Raw genomic sequence first — 18,908 nt, forward strand, 5'->3', positions numbered from 1 at the left:
TTGATCATTGCACCACTAAGTTTCACTTTCTTTTCTGGTCCTTTTCTATTTTGTCACAGGATTTTTAGATATAGAGTGGGCAGGATTACATACAGTATTTATACTTAACCACTTCATTAAATAGTGACTGTGGGCATAGTTTTGTTACCATTTTCTGCATCTTTTTTCTTTTTCTTAAATCTAGAGGCTTGCTAGCTGCTGAACACTGAGCAAAAAGTTCACATTGAACAGTTCAAAATGATGCTGACATCATTTTTCTCAGTGGTTATATTAAAAAAAAAATCAAAACACAATTTATAAAATATTCCTCTAGCAGCATTATCTGCAACTTACCTACAGTGAACTTTGTCTGTGCTACATATTACCTTGCCCAGTTTCTTATTATTTCAAACTCCAATAAAATCCTTTTAGATTAGACTGTCCTACCAAATGATGTACATTACATGAATGTATCGTTTACTGTCATTCCCTTCTTCCATATCATTTGGTAAACAGGTATTTAACTGGTTACAGAATAAATGAGATCACATTACTTCATTGTATAATAATGCTGAGTATTTACCAAGAGGTCTGGGAAACCAATAACAATAGTAGCGTAATTATGTTCATCTGAGAAAATCCTGTTGGGGGAGCTGATCTTTTGTCCAACAGCTGCACTGAGGTTTTCTGAAGATAGCTGGTCACTTGAAACTGCATGCGGCACACTCAGTTCTGATGCTAAACAGGGAAATTAAACAAAATGAAAGTCATTTAATCCAGATGTGCAATAGAAAACAATATTAACTACATGAGTGCTGAGCACTAATCATTGCTATTACTTTGAGGATAAACTTACTAACAAGCATAAGATTTGATTATACTATACTATAAAAAGCGGAAAAAAAAGTCAGGAAATAATGTTATTTTCGTTAAGTTAAACACTTAAAATCAGGAAATAATTACCTTTGTATTTGCTTATACCACTTAATTTTGTCCTCTACTGCACAAATGAGACACAAAGTCTATGGCATGTAAGAGTATGTGATCTCATTAAAGATTGTTTTAATGCATGTGCACAAAAAGGCAAAATGTAGGTTTGTACAGGTATTTGTCAATGTGACATTTCTTGGTGGCTGTCTTTCTGTCTTTTCACTTTAAATAATGTTATTAGTAACACTTTTCTGGTAAATAATGGTCTAGTTTTCTTTTTCTTTAAGCTAAGGAAAATTAAATTTTATTCTGTGCATCTATAACAGACCTTTACCTTGCCTTATACTACAAACACAGTCAGAACCCCTGATCTGCAGTTCTGCAGCATCTCCTTTACCCGGCAGCAGGAGAAAATCTTTCCTCCCTCAAAGGATGAATGAATGTGGGTCAGTGGAAAACCTACACCAGTCTACCTTTTCTTAGCTCTCCTGCCACAGGTTCTGCCTCAAAGAATGACAACAGGCTGAAGATAATACATTCTGGGTTTGCTGAATGATTAGGAAAAAAAGTGGAGAGGGGATATGATAGCCTTTCATATCAGAAAAATAACATAACAAAGGATAAATAAGGCACAAAAAGCATGCAGCAATACACTGTCCACAAATACTTTGAGACTGGAAATTGTAGTAAGGCTTCTACCCATCTAAGGAATGATACTCTATAATGGTTTCTAAATAAGGCAGTAAGAGGAAGGAAACTAGTGTGCTCTGATGGAGCTTGATAATTTGATAGAGTAAACTATACAAAAGACAAAAAGGATCCTAGATATTTAAGCTGTGATAAGAGTACTTGGTATCCAATTTGTTGCTGTTTATGTAAAAAATAAGCCTTATTCGTTGTTTGCCAATAATATTTGCTTCTATCATGTTTATACCATGTTAATCTCCTTCTTCAGACTTAAGCTAGCCTCGAGGATCAGGAAGAAATTTCTCCCTCTTTAACACAAAAATACAGTGATTTCTTTATTTTTTTTTCCTCTGTCTCTCTCAGACACACTGAAGACTGGTCAAAGCCTATGCACATACACTTCTAGTGTTATTAAACCAGGCAGACTAAGGATTTTGTGCACCTTGATCAGGTGCTCAGGGTTGAAAGTATCACCAGATCTGCAGACAAGCAGATCTTACTGGGCAGAATGATGACCACTGGAGATTTTTGCCTTCTTCTGTACCATAAGACATGCTTCATTTCCTAGCAGCATCTGGGAATTCTACTGAACAAATTCCCCCTATCTTTTAACATAGGTGTGATGGTGCACACTTTCTGCAGATCTTTATGATCAGTGACTTCTGTTAGGTTTTAACAGGAGGTCTTTGTATTTTTGAAAGTGTTAGAAAATGTCTTCTAGCTCATCTGAGCGTGTGTAATAGATCTACAGCGGTATACAGATTGGGCTCGTCAAGATATTTGGTCCCCTCTATGTGCTAATAACTGTCCAGTCATCTTTTTTCATTTTCCATTCTGTATGCTTGTACATTTCCTAAAAGTCCATGACTGAAGGTCTTAAATGCTTTACTCAAACAACCTGAAGTTTAAGCATGGAATTTACCATGCTTTTTGAAAAGTTATTATTAACCAAACATGATAAGGGGAGAACAAAAAGAGAATCTGAGAGAAGGTTACCCAGACCTTTAAAGCAAAGAGCCTTATTTGTGCAGCTGCAAACAGAGAAATGATTTAAAAAAAAAAAGAGAACAAGCCAAGCTTGCATTCAATACCCGTTGTTAAGCCAAATCCCATGTCAGCTGGCTCTTCATTCAATGCATACAGCTGGCAAACCTCACTGTCTTCAGCCTCCATATGAGCACGTTTGGTTAAAAGAAATTTCCTGTAAAGGATACACATTTATAGTAATTCCGGATTAAACTTGTAACTCTAAACAAGGACTTTTATTTTCTGAAACAGCAGAAAGATTCTACATTTATATAAACAAGGTTATCAACACCTTTTTCTAAAACTATAATTTACCAAACACATGTGAGACAGGAGAGGGTAAGCCAACCAGAGGCAGATTTGTCTTCTGGTAATTATTTACATACTTTTATCTGCTGTGCATTTATACAAAAGTAAGAAAGAAGAGTAATATTTCTTTCACGTGACTAGGAAGTAAAGAAAGTAGGCACTAACTCTGGACTATGTGGCTGTATTTCCAAAACCAAATCCACCAACATTCTAATTGCTAAAGATCAACGCCACCTCAGTAAAACACGCACCCAGTTAAATCTAGTCTAGATTTTCAGAGGTGTGCATGTAGGCATGTCCTGTAGGTTTCCTGCTCTACAAGCCTATCTGCACTTTTACCAAGTAAAACACCAACTGTTTAAGTCTAGTTGTTCTTACAAATTGAAGAAACAACTCTGAGACCGGGAGTAAAACTCCTGAACATAAACCAGACATGAACAAGACATAATGCATCAAGAAAATCAGGTTTAACTAACTGATTTGTTCCATTTTCCACCAAGAGCCACCGGTCTTCAGCCACGAGGAAGACAGATTTCAGATTGATTGGAAGTGAGATGGTGTGAGTTTGGCCCTCTAACACATCCAGTACGATAAGACGGTTTCTGTAAAATTAGAAGCCAAGAAAAGAATAATTAGGTAGGTATGCATATGAAGTGATCCATTATAAATCAATATAACACAAGCATATAATTTAAATCTCACCCTTCTTCTTTGTAGAACACCAGCCAGTTTTTGTGTGAAAACTCTCGGCACATCTTGTAGCTGCTCTGTACAAAAACACGTCACACAGCAATTAGGGTTTGTTAGATTAGTCCCAGTGAGTTTCCCTGACTCCTCTTGAAGTGTACTCCATTTTTCCTTCACTTGGAATAACTCACTCCATTAATTACCTTTCAAAACGCTATCTAGCCTGTCTTGTCCCAAGTTCTATAATTGCATCATAATTTAGTTCATTATTTTGGACATAATCCCTTGTAACAAAATGTTCTGTTATTCCCAGCTCTAGTTCCAAAGAGGGGGATTTTAAAGATACATATCCACAGACAATATGACTTATTTATATCTTTGATGTCACTATTCCATAACAATGCTGTTTTCCATGGAAGGCATTTAAACATACAGAAGTGTAAACCATTAAGTGCTCGTGCCCCCACAAACAATAAAAGAAAAACAATCCTGGGGCAGTTTTTCCAATATTGAGTTTTGATTTCCAACAAAAACGGTATCATAGAGGCAGGTGTTACTCCTCACCGTCTCTTCCTTGCTGCTCCACCAAGACGTTCTCTTAGGAGACTCCTGATCATCTGGCAAGAGCAAAAGTCGGCGAAGGGCACCGTTGTTTGTATCCAGCAATAACACAACATTGCTCTGTAAACGAGAAGCAGATCTGCGTACATCTCAAGCCCATTTAAGAGACTACAATAAATCTGTTTGAAGCATTCTAGTGACTTAGGTCATTTTGAAAAGATGATCCAGACTTTGTTGGTAAACGGAGGCTGGATCTTGGTTCATTTCAAAGCTCATGGAGAAATGTAACTGTTCAGGTTATGTACATATAAAAAAGACGGAATGATATTTCAGTTTTTCCATAGTGTTTTCTCTATACAGCTTCTGCATAAACTCTAGAAATTATACCAGTATGGCTTATGTGTTTAAGCTGTAGTCAGCTACATATGAAAGACATACTAGTTCTGCTTTGTCAATCCACTAAAATCTTTAGTTTCAGTTTTTATGTTTCCTTAGAATTACTCTAAAGTATCCATTGATTGAATTACATCGAAGGTGAAAAACTGGTGAGAAGAGAACTGACTCAGTATTTCTTGCCAAGGTTCATACTTCAGATACCTTGGAGCCTATTAAAAATCCCAGTGTGCAAAAATCCTTCTGTGACCTGCACGCTCAAGGAGCTTACAGTATCAGAGGTAGGATGCTACTGCAGGACAGCAGGATGACTCTAGAGGATCAGTATCAAGGACAGGATACTGAACAGAGTGGTGCAAGTGTCCTCCACATAAAACATGAAAAGACAGCATTCTAAATTTTAAACCTCTTCAGATTTCTCAGATTGTTACTCAGTGTCCCAGGGTTCACAAGTGATGTCAGACGATGGGGAGAGGGACAATATTTCCCCTTGCCAGCCCTGGTTCAAGCACAGGGAGAGGACCACAGCATGTCAGTGATGCTTTCCCTGGCTGCTGCACAGTGCTGCAGCTTGTCTCCAGTTCTGTGACCCATGTGTCGCATGGAGCTAACACCCTGATCCGCTATGCTTGAGGAGCAACAGCCAAGTCTGGAGTGGATGACATGGATGAATGCACCTGACACAGAAAATACACAACTTGGTGAACTTGCTTGTTTTGCAGGGTCATTTTAAATGTGTCTTTTTATGAAGTACATATGAAGCTATAGCTGCTCCTAAGGGGTTTAAGCATTCAAGAGAACAGTCATTCAGGGGCAACCTTAACTGCATCAAATGAACTTTAAAAGGTACATAAGAACAAGTTAATTAAGTCTTGGGTTGAGCTTTTTGTTTGCCATTCAAGGAAACACTAGGTTCTGCTAGGGCTTACTAAAAGTAAACTGTCTACGTACAACATCTGCAATAACGCACGAAAGACGTTAAGGGAGCAAAACATAAATTCCCACAAAATTGTCCTAAATAAAACAAATACAAACAATCTGAGTCACAGTGATTTTGTTCTTTTGAGGTAGGCTTCATATTTTCACTAGGCTTATTTGAGAGAATTAACTTTATTCAATAATGACAGTCATTTGAAGCTAAATATGGTAAAGCATTTAAAATATTACCATGTTATTTGGAGCATTTGGGAATTTCAGCTGGAGTTCAATACTCCTAAAAAAAGAAGTTTGCTTATGCATTACAAACCAAAATTATAGAAATGTGGTTCGGGGAGGGAAAAAAAAAAAAAAAAAAAGCATTTGCTTTGGATGTTGGTTTTCTGCCAAAATGTTGGTTTTATTTATATAATTCTGCAACAGCACTGCTGAACCAAAGAGATGTATTAGCCTTCTCCATGAGATAAAGGACACGTATGAATCAAGTACATTCTTCCACTTAGCGTTGAATTTATGAGAGTAGCTGGTAATATAAAAAGCCTCTCCACTCCACCCCTTTTGATGTTAATCGTTTCCTTCTGTGCTAAGTGACTGATGTATATTCTGTCTGTGTGTAAGAATAGAATTTTGCGTCACTTGCGAACACATCCAAAAGCAGCTCTGGCAACTCTTCAAGTGGGCTGGGAAAAGACGGTGGTGTGCAATTCCGCTGTGTTTGTTCTTGACTGGGAGAAAAGTAACCTTTGGGCGACCTCCCGACCCCGATGTCTGGAATTCCAAACTTTGGACAGATGCAATAACCAATCTCATGAAGTGCCGTGCCTTTATTTTTAGTTACTGCAAAGTTTCCCTTTCCTTACTGCTGGTTTTATTTTAGCAAGCATTTTTCCTCTTAAAAGTCCTTAAACCAAGCAGGGCTGTGATTTCACTTTGCTGGTATGGGAAGTTGGTCCTTACTGTCTTACAGACAGAGTGGAGTTAGGGAAAAGAATAAATTTCAATTTCAGAGTAGGAGAGTATAAACAACTCAGTTTTACCCTTTGGTATTCTTCTCCCCATGATAACTCTAAGTTTCATTCTCTTCTGCCCTTGATGCTCATGTCTTGGACAAGCAAGCTTGCTAACACTCTCCTTTGCTGTCAGCTTCAGCTGAGGCTGATTTTAGCTCTGGACAGTGTGCACTCACCTTGTCTTGTGTCCCACAAGCATCTTTTTTATCAGGGCCACTCCACAACCTCTTGAGTAGCACACCCATAACAATCCTGACACTGTATATATTAAGCATGGACACAGGGCAGCGTAGGCACAGATGCAGACCTATCACATTGTTCATTAGGTCTAAGTGATAAAAGTCTGTGCAAGAACTTATGGCTTGGTGCTCAAATCACCAAGCCTTCAGAGGTAGAGAAACGCATGCAGGTAGATTACTGGCCTTCTAATCAATGTGAATGGTGTCTTTCAGATAATTTGGGAGACTTGATTGCCCTAGAGATTTCGGAATATGGAGGACAGCGAATAGAGATGTGAGCTTTGTGCTTACAAAAAAACAAAATCTTTGCCTTTTTTAAGATACAAAAAGATGAGAATTACTGTCTGCTAGTTTTGAAGGAATACATCCTCTTCCTGAGTGCATGTATCAGACTACCAGGGGGATAAAAGGTTTCAGACATTAGAGCTAGTAGGTTGCAAATCCTGCCATACGCAGGTTCCCACTTGTATTTTAGTCTAGATCACAAGCAGTTAAAAACAATCTTCTTTTAAAGGATGTTTACATGCAATGAGTGAGGTGGATCCCTCTGTCAGCTCCTATGTCACATACTCCCTCTCTCACCACATGCTATCTGAGAGTTTCGACAAAGAGCTCCAGCAGCACGTGGGACAGGGAAAAGCACTTCCCTCCCTTCCTATCCCACTTCCCGACAGAGAAAGATAAAAGCAGAGTTAAAGGATGCTGGCAGGACACTGCCTGGGCAAAGTTCATTGTGCTCACTGAGGCAGACCGTTGGCTGCTGTCTGTCTAGCTGTAGCCTTTCAACAGTGCAAAGTACTTGTAAAAAAAAAGCAGAAGCGTGCAGTTAATTTACAGACAAATCAATTCTCAATACGAATTTTCTTCTTACACATCTTATACATATCCCATTTAAAATCACATCCAAAGCTTATCAAAATTCTTTCTAGGTTGGACGAGACCTCCAAGATCACCGAGTCCAACCTCTGACCTAACACTAACAAGTCCTTCACTAAACCATATCACTAAGCTCAACATCTAAACGTCTCTTAAAGACCTCCAGGGATGGTGACTCAACCACTTCCCTGGGCAGCCCATTCCAATGCCTAACAACCCTTTCAGTAAAGAAGTTTCTCCTAATATCCAACCTAAACCTCCCCTGGTGCAACTTTAGCCCATTCCCCCTCGTCCTGTCACCAGGCACGTGGGAGAACAGACCAACCCCCACCTCGCTACAGCCTCCTTTAAGGTACCTGTAGAGAGCGATAAGGTCGCCCCTGAGCCTCCTCTTCTCCAGGCTAAACAAGCCCAGCTCCCTCAGCCGCTCCTCGTAAGACTTGTTCTCCAGACCCCTCACCAGCCTCGTTGCCCTTCTCTGGACTCTCTCGAGCACCTCCATGTCCTTCTTGTAGCGAGGGGCCCAAAACTGAACACAGTACTCGAGGTGCGGCCTCACCAGAGCCGAGTACAGGGGGACAATCACTTCCCTAGCCCTGCTGGCCACACTGCTTCTTATGCAAGCCAGGATGCTGTTGGCCTTCTTGGCCACCTGGGCACACTGCTGGCTCATATTCAGCCGACTATCAACCAATACTCCCAGGTCCTTCTCTGCCAGGCAGCTTTCCAACCACTCATCTCCCAGCCTGTAGCGCTGCTTGGGGTTGTTGCGCTCCAGGTGCAGGACCCGGCACTTGGCCTTGTTGAACTTCATATAGAAAAGAAAAGAAGTTTTTCATACAGAAAGAAAAAGGGAAAAAAAAGGAAAAATAAAAAAAAGAAAGACAATGAATAAAAAGGGAAAAAAGGGGAAAAAAGGAGAAAAAAAAGGAAAAAAAAAAGAGAGAAAAAAGGGAAAAGGGCAGGCATGTTGCTTTATAGGAAATAGAGGTATGCCCTGGAGTACTTATGGGGAGAATAGGGCACAGGTGTCACTACTTTGAAAAGATGAATATTTCTCCTTTATGTTGCAATTTCCACCTTACAAAGAAATGACCTGAGATTTCAGAAGAGTCTTTCTAAAATCTATCAGCCCAGTTTAAAAAAACAAAAAAAGGAGTCAAAATAGGCTGTGCTCACTGAGACGAATGGCCACTGGGTGGAACAGTATCATCCAGCCTTTCTTCCTAGAAGATGAAGAGATGGCTTAAAAGCAAATAAATCTCTGATTTGTACAATTAAATTAAATCCCCAAGAAGTTAAGTTTTAGTAAAATTTTATTTAAAAGGACAGAAAGGAATGGTGATTTTCATTTTATTTTACTGGAGGGCCCTACTGCATCCAGATGGATGTAATCTGAGAAATAAATCACAAGCTTATTTGAAGAGCTGCAATATCATCATCTCACCCTTTTCAGCAGTTATCATCCCTTTTAAATTATTCTTTTCTATTATGTAGTCATAAACATTTATCTCCAAAGATTTCTACTAAAGCAAAGAAATTGGAAAAACTTCATAGCTTTTGATATTGCTTAGTTAGTGGATTTATGAAATATCATCTGTCAAGTGGACTTCTTTTAATTTTTATAAATGCAACTTCTGATTTCTACAAATATACTTCATATTTCTTGGTCTTTTTGCAAGTACATACAGACAAATCTCTAAAGCATCACACACCATTTATGTTACTTGTTTTTCTTGCAGACCTGTTTGATGTACCCTTAGCACAAGTAGCTAATCCTTCGAGCCTTGTCCAAAATATAGATGTACCACTGATCTACTTGTATTAATATGTGAATGCTACAGATTCTAAGGTTAAGGTTGCCAGTGATCTTACTTCACACAAAGGCAGGCATCTCGACTATTCTAGCTGTCCAGGCTCCTTCTGTAGCCAATGGAAAGAGAAAGGCACCTCCAAAAGGAATTAACTGTGCTACAGCTTAGCCGGGATGAATTTTCTTTTGCATCAACTTTATCCACTCAACAGACACAGAAGGTACTTGGATGATTAGTTTAGACTATACGCTTTACTTAGACTGTACACTTACTCGTAATATCATAAACCATCTCATTTAATTTCATATACAGCAATATCCACCTCATTTCACAGGTGCACCATGAAAGCACACAGCTTCTCCATGGTTCCATTGCAGGAAGAGCTGGGTATAAAACCTAGGCTCCAAGTGGAAGAATTAAACTACTTGAGAATCAATCTTTCAATTAAGTAGGAATTAGAAACACAGTGATTGCATCACAAGCCCTAACATTAGGAAGGATGGCAGTGGCTGTGAAGACTACAACAGGTGTGTTTGGCTGATCTATGCCTCATTTAAAAAGCAATTGCAAATAAATTACTAATGTTGTCCATGGATATAAATACGAAATACACAAGAGAAGCATTTTGCATCATTTTTTTTCTGTACAAGACGGTTACTTAAGTTACTTGGTACATCTAAAATAACTTTTGAATGGTGTCCTAAGTATACAATGCAATACAATTTGCAATCAAGTGTGTAGTTTAATGAAACACACTTTCACACTCAATAAACTCTAATAAACTCAATAAACTCAATAAACTCTATGTTAATACTGTGTAAGGAGTCCTAAGATAATGCAAAGCATTCAAAATATTGTAATTCTGTATTACTTCCCAGCAGTATAAGTATACTTATTTTCAGACAGGATTTGTTCAATTTAGCACTTGCTAAGAAACTGACAATATCCAAACTTCCGTGAAAAAAACAGGAGGTTACAGCTCAATGTAAGTCAACCAGGGGCACTGAGCTAGCATAGAACAATCTTTATTTCAGAGTAAGTCATACTGTCATTGAAAAATATATGCCATGAGAGTACGCAAAACCAGTCACAGAGTTAATTAACTGTCTAAAGCTTCACGGACAAACCTCTAATAAAAACCTCAGTGCTGAAACTGAATCCTCCTGTGACTTGGATAAAAATGAAACTAGCAGGACAATTATTTTCATGGTAGGAATTTCAAAAACTTAGAAAGCAAAGAATATTGCTTGCTGGGCTTTATATTAAAAAGTGTGAGACATTCTAAACATTCTTAGACACAAGATAGACTGCCATCTGTTTTACAGTTTCCTGCATTGACTTTGCCAAAAAAGGCCAAGGATTGTTTAGAACTGAACAAATTTGTCATGTGCATCTCAAAATAACCCAAATCATACTTCTATAGCTGCTCAAGACAACCACGCAGGCAACTGCGATAAGCAGGTATCTTCAGAATCACATTTTTCCAGTTGGCACTGGAAAGCGTCCAAGACAAAACTAAAGAAGGCATACGCAGCTCTACCAAAGGCAGAATTGTGTTTCTTACAAGGTATTGAGCTTAACTGTCATGTTTGGGGCCAGAAAGTGCCATCAACACTTGACAAATATTTCTGGAACAACAGTACCACAGAGACACTAGTTATGGAAAACTACTTAAATCCCAACAGAGTGCAGGAAAAGCTCTGCTAAGTTGGCACCTCTCACCTACTGAAAAAATGAGCAGAAGAAATTCAGAACAAAATGAAAATGAAGAACCAACCAACAATAATGACCACATTAAATGCTCATGTCATAATGACCACATTAAATGCTCATGTCAAACTACTGTGACTGGTAGGTAACATAGAGAACAATAAATATTAATTAAAAATGAATAATAATAACCAGCAGCATTTTATCAACTGTTGTCTCTTCTCACTCTCTGGCAAAGAAATTTTAAATTGGAAATGTTCCAATCAGTCACTGATAGTAATGGAAAGGCAAAAGTATGTGGAAAGTATGCATTACTTGACTCTGAAAAAAGGATTTAAGTCAAACCAACCCTGAAGTCGTCAGTGGTTCTAAATTTGCATTGCTGATACACTAAATGTCAAGGCTTACATAGCCTTCTTTCTAGTCTCAGTACTTCAGATGTTACAGAATAAGAAATACCAGGATTCAGAAAACAAACCAAAAATAGTGGCGTGAAGCAAATATAAGCAATATTTTACATTGTGACTCAGAAAACGTCTCTTTCATACACTGCTCAGAAAGTAAAAAGGGGACAAGACCGGAGCAGAACTTAAATTCATGGAATAAACCAGCTTTCTTTGTACTTTTCAAATGCACTTTGCTTGACTGAGACTCCTGAACTCAACTCAATCTTCTCTCATAAAGGCCAATCTCCCTCTAACAGTAAGAGAAATAAGATAAGCAGATAGAACTCATTTTCAATAACGCAAAACATATAATGGGTTCTTTTAAATCAGCAAAAAAGTGCAAGAGAAAAATCTATACGTAAAAACTAAAGCTGAGGCAACTCTCAGGCTTCAAGTATAATGAAAAAGAGAAGGGGGGTAGGCTTATCCAGGCTATTTCCATCTACAGAGGTGGACTACCTTAGTGATTCTGACTTTATGACACTATTTGACTCATCAGCAAACATTCAGCTGTAGTTTGTTGGTTGTGTGGTTTTTGTTTGTTTGTTTGTTTTTGTTTTTTACCTGCTCTTCATGTACAAGCACTTGACCTTTGAGTGGATTTCCGAGTGGTGCCACAGTCACAAAAGGTTGCCAGACATTTCCAACTGTTCTTGGGAAGAGGTCATAAAAATCCACAAAGGATCCATTCTTACTAGAAACATTCATGAAGTACAAAGCAACAGGATTGCATGTAGTAACATAAAGAACATTTTCAGCTTCATCTTCTGAAAGAGGAAAATAAAGGAAAGGTTTCTGATATCGCATATTGTTATTTTGGAAATATATATTATAAACTAAGCAGACGATATAGTAAAATGTACAGCAAAATTACCACCATGACAATTACCATCACACAGGGAGATAAAGAGAGATAAATGGTCTCTTGATACTAACTAAATGTTAACAGGCAGATTCTTGCCACAACATTACAAACTCTTTAAACAAGTAGTCCAAGGCACATTTGTGTAGATACGACTGCAGTGTCTGCCAGCATATACAACATCTGTCTAAAAGATTGTTTGTTTATAATTTTGGTTCTCCCTCCTCTATCCCATTCTCCCCTTCAATTAATATATTTAATTATTATTTACACATGGGACAAATGCAAACTTTGTGGAAAGTCTGGCACTTCCAGCTGGACTTCAGACAATTCTTAAAATCAAACCAAAGCAATGTAATTTCTCTTTCACTGTCATAAAAGTTTGCAAATGTACTTGAAACTTAGGCTACAGGCAGAAAAAGCAGCATTCCAGTATTGATCATCATCACTCTGTTTATAATACACAGTGAAGTTTAGACATGCTTAATGATGAATCATAGAATTATAGAAGAGAATCATGGAAACACAAGGTTGGAAGGGACCTACAAGATCATCTAGTCCAACCACCTTCCTATCACCAATACTACCCACTAAGCTACTAAATCGTATCTCGTAGCACCTTGTCCAGACGCTTCTTGAACACCCCAAGGGATGGTGACTCCACCACCTCCCTGGGCAGGCTGTTCCAGCACCTGACCACTCTTTGAGAGAAAAAGTTTTTCCTGATATCTAATCTAAATCTCCCCAGGTGCAACTTGTGGCCATTTCCTCAAGTCCTAACATTAGTTATTTGAGAGAAGAGGCCAACCCCCTCCTCATCACAACCTCCCTTTAGGAAGTTGTAGAGTGCAATGAGGCTCCCCTGAGCCTCCTCTTCTCCAGACTAAACAACCCCACCTCCCTCAGCTGCTCCTCATAAGACTTGTGCTCCAGACCCCTCACCAGTTTTATAGCCCTTCTCTGGACACACTCCAGGGCCTCAATGTCCCTCTTGTAGTGAGGGACCCAAAACTGAACACAGTAGTCGAGGTGCAGCCTCACCAGAGCAGAGTACAGGGGGATGATCACCTCCCTGCTCCTGCTGGCTGCACTATTCCTGATACAGGCCAGGATGCCATTGGCCTTCTTGGCCACCTGGGGCACACTGCCGGCTCATGTTCAGGCGAGCACTGATCAACACTCCCAGGTCCCTTTCTTCAAAGTCTTCTAGCCACTCTGCCCCAAGCCTATAGCGTTGCATGGGGTTATTGTGGCCAAAGTGCAAGACCCGGCACTTGGCCTTATTAAATCTCATCCCAGTTGCCTCAGCCCAGCAGTCCAGCCTATCCAGATCCCTCTGAAGGGCCACCCTACCCTTAGACAGATCGACACTACCTCCCAACTTGGTATCATCTGCAAAATTACTGAGGGTACACTCAATCCCCTCATCCAAATGAACCCTGAAAATGTTTATGAATATTCCCAGTAATGCAATTTCACTTTGGGACATAAGAAATATAAGTAACTAAGGCAGGTTTGATTCAGTGAGACAGAATTTTAATCAGTTTAAGCATAGCACTATGCAAGTTTCATGGTTTGTATTAAGACTAAACTGACCAAGAGAAAAAGGAAAAAGTCAAATAATCATTTTCTGAAGCTTTATGGTGTTGAACATAAAAATTAGACAGACTTGCTATTTTTATGGCTGTTCTACTTTAATTACATATCCTTCTCTCAGTTTGAGGATGCATAGCCTAATGAAGACCACAATGTCTGAAATTATGCTCCCATTTCAGTGGCTGATTATTTTTTTATTTCATCTACTGTTAAAATAATAATAAAAAAAAGTGGAAAAAGATAAATTATTTTATTTATCCTTTGCAAAGATACCCAGAAATACAGACTATTGAAAAAACACCAGTGTGTTACTAGCCTTAGAACATCATGTATGCATATTATCCTTTCATATTCTGTCACTGGCTGTCAACAGGCACTTATGATGTCAATAGCCTAATTCTTCTTCATCTCCAGGATATTTCATGTATTTATGATACTGGGAATCATTACAAAAGTTCCTAGCTTTTCTTACTGTACCTTTTGTTACAGTGACGTCGCAAACAAAGTTAACTTCATCCAAAGGCAGTGTCCAAAAGGCAAGCTCTTCTGTGAAATTGAGGGACCGGGATTCATGTCGTTCCACTGGAAATCCTTGAATGTTTAGGTATATAGGGCCCTAAAACAAATGATAACAATGAAGGCTTGCTGAAATACTTTGCTTGTCATTCTTTATTCGAATCTAGAAGTCTTCTTCAAGACTGTTAATACTATTAACAACAGAAACAATTAATAAATGACAGAGTAGATGAAATACTTCTCTGCAAGCTCTCTGAATGTCCATAGAGCCATTTTCTTCACAATATAGAGACCATCATGCCTTCATCTTTAGTTATTTATTGGTTTGGAACCATGATTGCTCAATGGCATGAAGGAAGTATCATGTTCTGATAAAACACAATCCATGCAAGGGAAAGAATCAGAATCTTTTTTTTATCTCAAAGAAGTTCAATGGCAATTTTTTGTTATATGAATCCCACATCACATTAGCAGTTCAGGTTTTTTCCTTGACGCACTGGAGTAATAATTACTGAAGTTAGGCCAAGAGCTCAAAGCTGAAAAGGACTTTAAAGCTTTGACTGCAGATCAAATTGTACCAAAATTTCAGATTCAAACCTGGCAGTGCCAAAGACCCATAAGAATTCAGCTGCATGTAAAATAAAAACAGGAAAACAGCTTTCCTTTCAGTTAGTCTCTGATCTTATCCAAAAATTGAAATCTGGGGGCTGAAGCTGGCCACCTCCAAGCATCCTAAACAGCTACAGAGTTCCTTCAAACATGGTACTCTCAGTGTCCTTATAGAAAGCTCTTTTCAAGAACTTCTGACCAAATGTACTGATTTTTAAAGCACATCCCACGTTCTGAGGGCTAGGTACACAAGAAAGGTCATTTTAGGTTCTTCACATCCCAATACACAAAACGAGTATTTTATGTATTAAAAAAAAAAAGACAAACCTTTACATTTATTTTCTGAGTTTCTGTGGGACACAGAAGTTTCTGTTGTGCATTCCCAGGCTGATCGATTTTCCAGTAGCCTATAAATTTATGATCTGGTAATGGCAGTCTGTCAAACAATGCAGGAACAAACGAATTTTTATATTCATTAACTTGCAACTGATATGGAATAAATCATTTAAACAACAGCATTTTTCCAACTAACCATATTTAAAGATTCTCTTGCAGAAAATGCTTCCTCACTAAAATATTTCATTTATTTTATGTTTTAAATCACAAAAATGTTAGCCTTCTGGAATACTAATACAATCACAACCTAAACAGCATAATAAAAGAACCTTTCATATAATATGGCCTCAAAAGAAAACTTTTCCAGTCTGAATTATTTGAGGTATGTAATAAAATATATCTGAGACGTCTCTCGCTTTGTTTTATTCAGATCAGGCAGGATGTGATAGTACCACTTACAGGAACAACTGTAATTGACACACTTCTAAAAAGCCAGCAGAATAAGCACAGTAAACAGTGTGGAAAGTTAACTATGCAATAACTTCAGTGATTTTTTTTCCATATATTTTGCCTCTGTTCACATGAACATAGGCAATGCAATACAGATGTGAGTCTGCCACTGCCTCCTGGCCAGTACAGCCTACAGGAAGGGCAGAGACTTGTTTGAAAGTTGGTTTCATTGGTCTAATTTCTTAATTTCTGTACTTTTTACTTAGGGAAGGAATATACAGGCCAAAGCAAAACTCACTTTCAAACTCATATAGGAAAAGAAGTATGATGGCATGCAACAAAATAGCTTGACAGAAAATAAGGGACAACTTTTTTTTTTCCCCCTCTGTTCTCTCTCCAGTGATTTGCAACCACTAAAAGCAGTTTGACTGTGTTGATTGGCACGAATACATTCAAGCTAATGAACCCATCCTTTTGGTTTCTTTTATTTAGGATCCGTTGCTCCTAAAGAGACCTCCTATCAAAACTGCATTCTGCATTACAAGCAGTTGCACATTATCGTACAGCTCCAGGACTTGGCAAGAGAACAGAAGACATTCCCTCTCCCAGTTTCTATAAATATCTGCAAAGTCTATTTTAAGGAAGCTCCCTTAAGACTGTTTGTTAAAAGCCTGTGCTCAGCCTCTTCTGTCCCATTTCATGATGTTTTCCTACGGTTATATTTTTTCCCCTCTCCCCACAAACCAACCTGGCCCCTCTGGATACCAGAGGTTTGTTTCTATTCTTCTTGATGCTCTTTTCGGAATAAGAAGTTATCTCCAGTCAAAAATCCCCGGTTGGACTACATATGAATCTTGGCAATATTTAGTATTTTTTTTTCAATGAGAAGTTAAGAGAAAATGTCAGGGAATGAACACTAATATCCTCTAATCTTTCCAACTCACGCAGGAAAGATGCATTAACATTTCTTACTGGAATATTGACACCAAACCTCAAGCAACCTGGAGAAGCCAGTACTCACAGGGAGTCAGTCTCCATCCCCATTCTGCATTTGGACCATCTGCCAAGGCAGTTAGATAGCCAAAGACATATTTTGTTACTTGGAAATAGAAAGTGGTTTGGATGCTATAGATCTTAGATAAACATCCAGCTGCCAGCAATAAACCGCTGGGGCACGTAACGAGGAAAGTGTGTGAAATACATTCCACCAAGATGGTCAGAGGGCTGGAGCACCTCTCCTATGAAAAAAGGCTGAGAGAGTTGTCCAGCCTGAAGAAGAGAAGGCTCCAGGGAGACCTCATTGTGGCCTTTCAGTACTTAGAGAGGGCTTATAAAAGAGATGCAGAGTGACTTTTTACTTGGGCAGATACAATGGGACAAAAGGGGACAGTTTTAAACTACAAGTGGGTAGATTTAGATTAGATATTAGGAAGAAATTCGTCACTGTGAGGGTGGTGAGGCACTGGCACAGGTTGCCCAGAGAAGCTGTGGCTGCCCCATCCCTGGAGGTGTTCAAGGCCAGGCTGGATGGGGCTTTGGGCAACCTGGTCTGGTGGGAGGTGTCCCTGCCCATGGCAGGGCGGTGGAACTGGATGGTCTTTAAGGTCCCTTCCAACCCAAACCATTCTCTTAGTCATTATTTTCCTCTCTCAGTCAAAGAACCAGTGGATTATTTATTGCCTGTTTATGAATATCAACAGATAACCGATGTTTAAAGAGGGATTTATTTTGAATTCTTCCTCATTCCAGTTTGCACTTTTATACCTTGCCTGATTCTTCCCAAATTAGGAAAAAAAAAAAAAGCCAGACGCGAAAGAAATGCAAATACAATATATTTTACTTTACAATATTTAAGATCATTAGGAAAAAAAAGTTCAGGATGTACTGTTTCCACATATAGACAATTCTTAGATAAATGCATTCATGTAGTTTGAGAAAGGGTAAACAGTCCAGTCAGAAGATAAATCGGTTTATCCATGAACTGGAATTTTACTTCAAGCATCCATTTGGGTTTCAAAATGATTTGTTGGCAAAACTTTGGTTACGTCTTGAGCCAAAACTGTCTTGTGTGCAAAAAGAAACTATATATATATATATTTTTTTTTTTGGTAATGATTACTATGAGTAGGATAATCTCTGATATGCCTATAATCAGCAATAATTGTTTCCTGTTAGCTCAATGGTACATCAGCTTCCACAAGGATTTGGATTTAGTTTTTAATTCCTTACACATTACTCCCATGGACAACATCCTAGAAATAAATAGGTTCACTAATAATCATGAGTACTTACTAAATTTTAAAACAAAACATATGTTAATAACCAGCTCTAACTGAATACCCTGCTTTATATAGCAACAGAATTACAGATCGCATTCCCAAAGAAACAAAACATTTCCACTCTGTTTCAGCTTTCTGGAGATTTGCTTTGTTAATAGTTCCTCTCTTCCCTTAGGAAAACTAATTTCTCCTTTCTCCCAGATCCTTGAGGTTTTATTCTCTTCCCTGCTCCTGAATAATTTAGTTTCTCTAGGGTAGCAGACTAAGCCATCACAAACAACAAAGAGGAAAAGGGAAGGTAGAAAAGGAAAGAGGAAAAGGGAAAGGTAGATCAGAATTTAGGAATAAAACAAAGAACACAATTCATAATGCAAAGTTCCTTTGTCAAGAAAAGTAGGACCTGACAATTCTTTTTCAGTCCATTTCACTGCACGGAAACCTGATATAAGAAAGACAGAGTATAGAAGAAGCTGGTGGCATTAAAGGTCTTACAAGCAGTCTACCTCCAGAATGATTTTCAGGAGAGGCTGTGGATACAGAAGGACTGAAACAAAGTGACCACACTGGAGAAAAGTACACCTCTTAGAGTTTTCCTCCACTGAACATATATGATACATAGTGAAGTACGGAGACTTTTCTTTTCCCAGGACTTAGAGG

The 18,908-nt window shown here is 38.5% G+C and overlaps 1 protein-coding gene across 1 annotated transcript in view; it reads right to left on the reverse strand.

The window, feature by feature from the left end:
* The window catches only part of VWA8 (von Willebrand factor A domain containing 8), a 195,799-nt gene that overhangs the window by 60,592 nt on the left and 116,299 nt on the right, over positions 1 to 18,908 (reverse strand). The window contains exons 27-34 of the mRNA XM_080554946.1: positions 15,514 to 15,622; positions 14,539 to 14,677; positions 12,168 to 12,370; positions 4,183 to 4,299; positions 3,634 to 3,698; positions 3,408 to 3,533; positions 2,688 to 2,797; positions 563 to 717 (exon numbers count right to left, since the gene is read on the reverse strand). Coding sequence (XP_080411072.1) covers positions 563 to 717; positions 2,688 to 2,797; positions 3,408 to 3,533; positions 3,634 to 3,698; positions 4,183 to 4,299; positions 12,168 to 12,370; positions 14,539 to 14,677; positions 15,514 to 15,622 — 1,024 coding nt within the window. The remainder of the gene's footprint in view (positions 1 to 562; positions 718 to 2,687; positions 2,798 to 3,407; positions 3,534 to 3,633; positions 3,699 to 4,182; positions 4,300 to 12,167; positions 12,371 to 14,538; positions 14,678 to 15,513; positions 15,623 to 18,908) is intronic.

This window comes from Anser brachyrhynchus (assembly GCF_964034855.1).
Source record: "Anser brachyrhynchus genome assembly, chromosome: 1".
NCBI lineage: Eukaryota > Metazoa > Chordata > Aves > Anseriformes > Anatidae > Anser > Anser brachyrhynchus.